This window comes from Nicrophorus vespilloides, unplaced genomic scaffold, assembly GCF_001412225.1.
Source record: "Nicrophorus vespilloides isolate i.1.1-1 unplaced genomic scaffold, Nicve_v1.0, whole genome shotgun sequence".
NCBI classification, from domain to species: domain Eukaryota; kingdom Metazoa; phylum Arthropoda; class Insecta; order Coleoptera; family Silphidae; genus Nicrophorus; species Nicrophorus vespilloides.
Window position 1 is genome coordinate 68,499 of NW_017096423.1, and position 8,542 is coordinate 77,040.

At 29.6% G+C, this 8,542-nt stretch overlaps 1 protein-coding gene across 1 annotated transcript; it reads right to left on the reverse strand.

The window, feature by feature from the left end:
• Positions 1-547: 547 nt before the first annotated feature.
• LOC108556985 (RING finger and CHY zinc finger domain-containing protein 1) lies at positions 548-8,542 on the reverse strand. Its single transcript, XM_017913346.1, has 6 exons — positions 8,300-8,542; positions 7,464-7,625; positions 3,750-3,905; positions 3,389-3,667; positions 3,233-3,332; positions 548-1,291 (listed from the first exon to the last, which is right to left on the reverse strand). Exons 1-6 carry the CDS (start codon positions 8,393-8,395, stop codon positions 1,194-1,196), a joined length of 891 nt encoding a protein of 296 aa, XP_017768835.1. The 5' UTR covers positions 8,396-8,542; the 3' UTR covers positions 548-1,193.

Genomic DNA, 8,542 nt, shown 5'->3' on the forward strand with positions numbered 1-8,542 from the left:
ATTTTGGGACACCCTTTATATAAGAATCCAAAATAAATATATTTAAAACTTTAGCAACTTGGTAGAGATTATTTACAACGTACAATGTTCATACGAACGTACACTAACCACAGACGCTTCACCTCATATGGATATACATTTCTCCTTTTTCTTTCAGTCAGACGTTATTTTGTTCCTATATACAGCTTGAACAAACGACAAATACCGTACGTTCGTACAAAAAATTGTACGTTAACTCGGGTCAGAGGTAAATAATCGTATACGTATTATCGAACTTAATATAAAAGGATGCACAATAAGGGAGATCAAACTCTTTGTACATTTGATAATTGTATTTATTTACATAATCTAATAAGTGCATTAATATTCAACACTTCCTAGAGCATTATTTTTGATATGAGCAAATGCATTAGTTGTATAATTAATGTAAGTACTCGAAAACTGAATATTTCCAACATGATATGTTAAATAGGTATTAAAATGAACGACGTCCGTAATCAATATAATATGTAATATATTTCATTAATATCATACAACTAAATTAGTTATAACCATAATAACAAAATTAGCTGTATATGTAATATAATTAAAAAAATACATTTTCTTCGAGTACTTAAGGTACCAGGCCAGATAAAAAATTTGGCAACATTTGTGCTTTTTCGCGTATACACTCCACTTTCTAATATCTCTTTTCCTACCAGTAATAGAGATAAATTCCAAAATCGTGGCCCAATCATTACAATTTCAAAAAAGTAAATTACCTAACTATAAACTATATATATGTATACTAATATACACTTATAGATATTTAAAAATCACATTTGTTGTTCCTAAATTCAAGAGATTAAAAACTACACTATTATCATGTATCTCTTAACGCCATAAATTCATGATTTGCAAATAAATAATGAACTACAAAACAGAAATCGTAAAACTTCACATTTTAAAAGATTGTTTGTTTGTTTGCATGCTTCGTAATTAATTTTAAAACGTATAATTTGAAACACATAACGTGATGCACATATGTCTGTACTATATAAAAACAATATATGTAGTGAAAACAACAATCCTAGCAGCATGAAGATATTTATATATAACTATATATATAATATTCTATGGTATTTACAAGCCATCGCACAAATACTTGTTCAATAATACATATAGAATAAATAGATATTGGCGTTATGTGCAGTTTATGTGTTGTTACTACTCGGTAATTGGGAACTACTGTCGCTTTCCCCGTTGCTGTTGCCTTCGGAATTACCGGATGGTCTGGGCCTTTCAATGTTACCTAGAACAAATTGTCATTATTAATTTGGATTAAGTAAACACTACAATGAAATTAGATGATTTCAATGATATTCATGAAAATATAAATATAATATTAATCAATTTTACACAATTATAATCTTAGTTTAGTAAATGCATAATATAATTCAATATAAGGAATATTTATAAGAACAAACAAAATTTTTACTACATAATTTATTGTATAATAAAAGCTATTCCTTAATTCCAGATTTGTAGAAATTATAAGTTTATATGAACTCAATTCACAATTATTATTATATAATATTTTTATTCAATATTAATCTCAATTAATTAAACTTAAATTAATGTTACTTAATTAAAAGCAGATTATCTTTTGCATATATTTGGTTTCAGATTAGTATTTATACACATAAAAAATGTTAATTATTTAAGAGTACGTATTAGTAAACAATATATGAAACTAAATATTAACAAATTATAAAATTGACGTACGTAAGCGCTATTCACATGTCTCTTATCAAATGCAAACAGGATCAAATGTTTCGTATCTGAACAATTGGTCAAACATTTGTGATCAAACAAGAAAGTAATCTTAATATCAATACAAACTAAATAAACTAACGCATATCGCGGAACACAGTATTATATGTATTAATAAAAGCGTTATGTAACACAACATAAAATTACAACTGCAAAGATTTTAATTCAGTGGAATCTTCAACAAACCAATTCCCGAACAAACATAATTCAATTTCAAAACATAATTTCGGTACCTAAATATGAAAACTATTGATCAGATACGTGAGATGTACTACGAGAGAGCGTAAGTTATTTCACTTCCTTTTATGTACGGATTATCCGATTTACATTATTTCTTATGTAGAAATTGGTGAATAATTCGATTCACGTACAGAGTAAACTTATTATTAACTATCATTATTATTCAATTCAATAAAGAGTATTGTCTTGTAAGAAAGATTGAACGAGAAGCTCGATCAAAAGTTTCATGCTAAAGTGATTTTTGTAATTCAATTTTAGCATTCATTTCGGCCGAATTCGATTCCGGAAGTCTTTGTGTTGAGTATTGGCAACAAGAACCAATGAGCAAACTGCGTAGTATTATCAAAACGCACGAATCAAAAACATCCGTTCACCACAAAGCATAACAATATACGACGACCTTAAGCCTCCTTTTATACTGTCTGTAAACCTCTGTAACATATATGAGATAATCCAAATCTTTTGAAAACCCTACAATCCACTTGAGATTAATTCTTGTAAAGAATTTTAAACAACCAAATATCATTTTAAATTATGTTTTTCACTGATATCATTAATGAACATTAAAAAATAACACGTTTAATAATTATCAATTAAATCAAAAAATCAATTAATGCAACTGCAGAATTATTTAACTTTCCTTCAATGTACTGACGTTAATTGTTTAAATATCTGTGCTTAATTGCATACTCATAGTTCCCAGATAAATTTAATTAATACTTGATTATTTTTGTAACCAATACTAAATGTTAATTAGCTATTATAAGATGCATAGTTTCTAGATAATATTAAATTTGACGTTAAACGTTTATTAACGTGTAACAAAAGTAAAATTAGTTTATTTGTTAATTTAGTCGAAAAATCCATTAACCCAGGTTTATATAACTTTTCTTCAATGTGGTGACATAAACTATTACATACCAAATACGTTTTCTTGTCTGTGCTTAATTGCGCGCAGTGATAGTTCTTATACAATCTAATTAATACTTAATTATTTCTGTGACCAAAACTAAATTTTTGATAAACACAGCACATTTTTTAGCAAACATCGCATTATGTAAGAACACTAGTTATTAGATGTAATAAGCATTATTTAATGAGATTAAATGAAACGTCGCCGTTTAAAGTGTAATTCGCGGAAGTAATTTACAGTGCAGCAAAAATCAAGAAATTTTATTACCTGGTGGTACTGGATTCGCGCGTCCTTTAACTCTGCAAGTATTGTAGGATCCACAATGAGCGCATTTCAATCCAACAACGTGGAATTTTATAGTACACTCCTACGAAATAAGTAATGTTAATGATATAGACAGAAATAGTTTATATGCATGTGTACCTTATGGCAGTCTTTGCATAGAATTTCGGCGATGTAATGGTCATATTCCCTGGGCATGGGTGTATGGGCGACTTCATTGTCCAAATACGTCCATAAGTCAGTCATGTCCATCAACGACGTTTGACAAATCGGACAGGCATAATGGCCAGCTTTCAGCAGCTGCTCGAAGCATGTCCTGTGAAGTAAATGTCCACAAACTGGTATATGGCATGGAATACGCGAAGTGTGTATGTCCTCTATACAAACGGGACAATTTGCGCGTGAAACATTCTCAACGCACTAGAAAGTACAAAAAAAAATCATTTACAGTTACCATTAATGGTAATTATTTATAATTCAATAAAACCATTTAATTGCTTACCTTGTGACCATTCTGCAGTTGTATTGGTAGGCACATGTTGCATCTTTCGCAGTGGAAGAATCTGTCCGATCCACCGATTCTGCAGATTCCACACCCAGAGCAGTGGTACTGATTCTTGTCGACATCGTCAAACAAATTGCATTCCAAACAGGTGTACTGGAACAAAAAAAGCAAATTGTTCTTAGAAGTTCTAGATGTTCAATGCGGACACATACTAAGTATTTCTAATTAGCACATGAACTGCAGATGACAAATTAATCGACCATTAAAAAAGGTAAACGCGTTAATGAACATCTTTTTAATTTCTTTAACTACGTTTGATAATTGACAAGGTAATATAAAAAGTGAACGTTTCGCAAATGCAGAACGGAAACGCATATAACTTTAATTTCATTTCCGCTTTCTATTTACAACATACGCAAAATCGAGAGCTAAAAGATGTTTCTCTTGTTTTCTAAATCCAATTTGATTTGGTTTGGTTTACCCGACATCTATCTCTTGACGAATCGCTCCGATTTCACCATTTTTGTTAAGTAGACCAAACACCAAATACACCAAGTGCGTATTTTTTTTTCATACAACTGTAACACTATTCCGAAAACAGAATCTCTTTTTTATACCTTCATAAAATGAGAAAAAAGACATTAGTTTTAATATAAAGTATATATTTTGTAGAAAAAAAAACAATTTTAAAACTATTATTCTTATAAATTTTAAAGAAAAGTTGTATAACAACAAGCAAAAGGTCTTCTTATAATTATTATCTAATATAATTATTCTAATTTTGCAATTAAAACCGTTTTTAACGCAATATCATAAATAATATTTTTTAATGAATAATTAATAAAAGTAGATTTCAAACATCAACTAATTTGAAATGCATTCATAATATCACATGTTTACGTTTTTAACAAATTCATTATTTAAAAAAAAAAACTTGATTTTCTTTGATAAATTATACTTCTAAATGAGACAGGAATTCCCGATTAATAAATATGTACGTCATGTCTAGCAACATTCCTAAAACAACTTGCAGAAAGATCAGAGTCCTCACAACTTGTTATTAATATATATTAGTTTGATATTTGATAGATGTTCTATTGTCTCCTAACAAATACAGTTTATATTCCGCAGGTTGCACATATTGTTGTACTGGTCGATCTTTCACCACCACTGTTTTGCATGCTTTTCCCTTGCACATTGTATATTCCGTGAAATAAAAATACAGAATCATAAATATTTATAAATATACATTGAATCATCTGCATCGCAATATAAGGATTACTTATTCCGAAGAAGTCTTGCTGTGAGAACGATGATGCTATTTCTATGACGTCAGTGCAGTTATATTTGGCGATATGGTTGAAAGTTGTTATTGGTTCCAGTTTTGCATTTATTTTACCCACAGATTTTCAGAGACTTGCAATAATATTACTTGTAACAACATTGATTCAGAAAAATAGTACACAAAATATGTTTTTACATAAATCTATAGACAAGTCTCTTTATGCGGATTTAATAATCGAAGATTTCAAAACATTGTTACAAACGTGGATATTGTCGAAACCCACATTATTCCTGTATTTTATGTTTTTCTAAAGTTAAGAATCTAATGAACATTTCTAGCTTTGATCAAGTAATTTTCTGAAATATATTTTAATAAAAGCTAATTTTTTTTCTTCTAAACTTAAGAATGAAATCAATGAGTGAGGATCTTTTAGTAACTGTGATTTCCAACTAGAAAATTGTAATTGAATTGAATATTCACATCGAATTATTGTTATAAACAGTGCAGAATCGTTTGTGAAAATACAATTTTCTCAGACTCAATTTGTGTGAAATTCGCTCAATAATGAAATAAAAGTATAAATTGTTTTTTATTGCCTACATAGCGTAGGTCAATATAGAAGTTTGCCAACTGTTAAAATTAGATATTATTGTGAATTTACCAGCTTATCTTATACGCAGATCAAATTTCATTTTGTATACATCCGATTGCTCATTATTTCTACCACAATTTCAATTGAACTTACTACAACTTACTTATATTTTGAATATAGTTTTCAAGATTACTTTTAAATTTGTTTATATCATTTATTTGTAAAAGATGTGATTATACTGTAAAAGCCAAATTAATAGGATATTGTAAATTATTTCAATAAATTAAACTGAAAAAGTGATAATTTTATGTGACTTTCATTTCAAATTCTTAATAATTATTATTAAAATTATAAAATTAATTATTTATTTTCTATAGATTTCAATTGTACAGAAATGTAAAATATTTAGGAAAAAGTAAAATCTCAATCATTTTACTAAAACTGAAACATGTTTTGTGATTTTTATTTCATATCTTCATAATACATTTAGTGAATTATTTGACTCAATTATTGTTGTTATATTTATTATTATATTTAGGATTTTTTCCAAATCCTGACTGACTGAAAATGGTCAAGAAAATCATTTATTATTCTTATTATAAAGTAATAATATGCAAAAATTTAGTTTTCAAGTAAAACAAGTAATGTGAAATATTTAGCAAAAACTAAAAACAAATTAAATGGAGTTAATTTACTAAATTTCTAAAAGTATGAAACAAAATATATTTATTTTTATAATAATGATTTGAAAACAAATAAGCATAAATTTCGACATTTCATATTTCAATTGTGAATGCAACGATATTTAGGAAACCGGTTTCCGTAATAATGTAATTTAAGGTGACAGAAGAATTATGTAATCAGTGTACATTAGTAAATAGTTAATTTGATTACAAAAGATTAGACTATTGCTTAACATGTTCATAGAGCGTGGACAAAATACGAAATTTCTGCAAATTGTACCAAAAAAAAAAGGCCGTGACTCAGTGACAAGTTTACAATAAACTCATATTCTTTGATTGGCCTAAATGAAAACTATATTTGGTTAGTTGAAAACCAAGTTCGACCGCATTGCTGAATCTTGCAAGAAAAAAAAGAAGCAACAGCAACAGCAAACGGCGTCGGCCAAAACAAAAGATTGCATAACACCCGTGCGAAAGGTGTGTCTGCGAGTCGAATGCGCTCTTTACTCGACTGGCATTGAAGCGGTGACATGCAAGTGCATAATTTCGAACGGGTGAGAAAAGTGATCCAATTTATTTCTCTCCATTTTTGCCATCGAATTAATAGAATTAGAAAGTCGCCTCTTGTTGCTGGTTACACAACAGCATCAAATCGCGTACAATAAATTCACAGGAAAGTAATTATATAAAATGTAAACAAGAGGCGAGAGAGAAAGAGAGACATAAGCCACCGTTGCTTGTAACAACATCCCATGGCCTATATAAAAAAATGCGGTAAGCGCGAAACAAAAGTGGAAATCGTGCTTGAATTATTGCGAGAACGAAATAAAAATTAAGGACACCGATGGATGAAATCCTCATCGACGTTTCGGTTCGATTCGGCCAAAACCGGTATAGATTAAAATAATAATGAAAAACAAAATGAAGAGAAACTGCATGTGTTTGGTACACTTGATTTGAATCAATTTAGCGATCAATTAACTTCATTCAGTAATTGAAGCTCCGCAACCTTTGGATTTGCTCCAACGATTTCAATGTAAAATAAAATATTCATATATTCAAAGCACTTCAATAAACAAATCTGCAGAAAGTTTAAAATTCATAACAAAAAAAAACTAACATCTGTGCAATTTTAACAAGAAAATTCTTACCTTTCCGAATCTAATTCCGCATTTCTGGCATTCCGCTTGTACTGGTTGCCTCGTTTCACAAAGGGTGCATATTAATTCGGTAACTTCTTTTCTGTTCACTGTATGATCCTCCACATCGTCATGGCAAAAACGACATGTGTAGACTTTGTTACAGCAGGGAGTCTGAAAAATTAATATAAAATGTAGTTAGAAAATTGTAGATCACAAAGAAAGGTGCATATAAATAGCTACGGATTAAGGGTGAATAATCTATTTATAAAACTCGCTAAAAAAAAACGCTAAACGCACACACAAAGAGACTATTTTTAATATCCAAATGTGAGTCAACAATTTTTGCCTTGGCCAATTCATTTCCTGAAGAATATTCCAAATAACTAGAAAAAAGTTTGGAAAATCCCATATTTAATTGGGGATTATAATCACACTAAATTACCAACAATTCATACTTGATAATAATGTATTGTTACTGTCAAAACTTATACATGAAAAACATGATATTTTTATATATACTTTCTTGAAAGTGCATGTTTTGATCAAATCATACGACTCCTACACAGAGAATTTTAATAAGAAATTGCAATATTTAGTATTGAACAAATATGATGTAAGCAGTGTGTGTTCAAGGTATGTTGAAAATTGGTGGGTGATTCTAAGAGAATGTTTCCCAATCTCTCCATCTGTCTGCACGAAATTCCTCAACATTGCAAAACTTGGATGGACAACCTTGATCTATTTACGACGAATCCCTAAGTAGCTAACTCGGATTTAAGTATAATTCCTATTAACTGATTGATGAGTCTGAGTGTGCAGATCTTCGAATAATCACGAGTACTTACCACGAATTTTGATTTTCTTTTATAATGAGCACATCCAATTGTCCTGATTGTATCCTCTGGAGGTCCCTCTGCTCTGGGTGTAGCTGCCATTTCCATGCTGCCCGCGTTAACTTATTTTTTGTGAAATAATAACACGATGAATAAACGAGAGTAACAAGTGCACAATTTACGTGCAAACAAACATTAACCAAATGAATAGTGACATTTCTCTGCACAATTCTATATCTGATATTCCCCTGGTTG